The sequence below is a fragment of the Bison bison genome, unplaced genomic scaffold (assembly GCF_000754665.1).
Source record: "Bison bison bison isolate TAMUID 2011002044 unplaced genomic scaffold, Bison_UMD1.0 scf7180017864295, whole genome shotgun sequence".
NCBI lineage: Eukaryota > Metazoa > Chordata > Mammalia > Artiodactyla > Bovidae > Bison > Bison bison.
Genome location: NW_011494867.1, coordinates 859,442 through 860,070, shown reverse-complemented (window position 1 = coordinate 860,070; position 629 = coordinate 859,442). Strand labels below are relative to the sequence as shown.

At 62.6% G+C, this 629-nt stretch overlaps 1 protein-coding gene across 1 annotated transcript in view; it reads right to left on the bottom strand.

Moving 5' to 3' along the window:
- Positions 1 to 629, bottom strand: part of MTSS1L (metastasis suppressor 1-like) — a gene marked incomplete at its 3' end in the record, with an annotated part of 19,811 nt that overhangs the window by 17,499 nt on the left and 1,683 nt on the right. The window contains exon 2 of the mRNA XM_010850849.1: positions 139 to 293. Coding sequence (XP_010849151.1) covers positions 139 to 293 — 155 coding nt within the window. The remainder of the gene's footprint in view (positions 1 to 138; positions 294 to 629) is intronic.

Sequence of the window (629 nt, the reverse complement as noted above, 5' to 3'; positions counted from 1 at the left end):
GCCGGCGGTTTGGTGCCGCCCCGTGAAGGGGCTCACCACCACCCTCCGGCCTTTGGTCTAGGGCTGTCTGTGTCTCCCCGCGTTTTCAGAAGAGAGGAGCAAGCTGAGATCCTGACGCGTCCCGTGTGATGGACCCACCCACACGTAGCAGGGGCGTACGGTGTCCCGGAGGCCGCCCGCCTTGGGACATTTTACCCCAGGCACAGGAGTTTGGACCTCCCCCAGTTCTCTGGCTCCTTTCCAAGCAGGGCCCGTGCTGATGCCACCTGCACGGGGTGCCCCAGGCCGGACCTCTGGGGATGGTGGGGTCCGGTCCTCAGGGTTTGGGGCCGAGCGGGACCAGCAGAGCAGAGGCAGATGTGTGATCTGTGTGATCTCATTCCCTCTCTGATGCCTGGGTACATACCTAGGAGGATGCCATGGTGAGTTCAGCCTGTCTTCCTGTCCTGGAGACTCCAGACAGGGAAACCCACCCTCCCAGGCCTATGTTGGGGCTCTGGGGAAAAGCCCACCCAAGGCCTTTCTCTCCTACTCCAGGGACCCACAAGAGCCACTGGGAGATCAGTGGGCCTATCTGAGGCTCCCCAAAGCCTGGGGGCATGAGAACAGGTCTCTAGGACCAGCAGCAG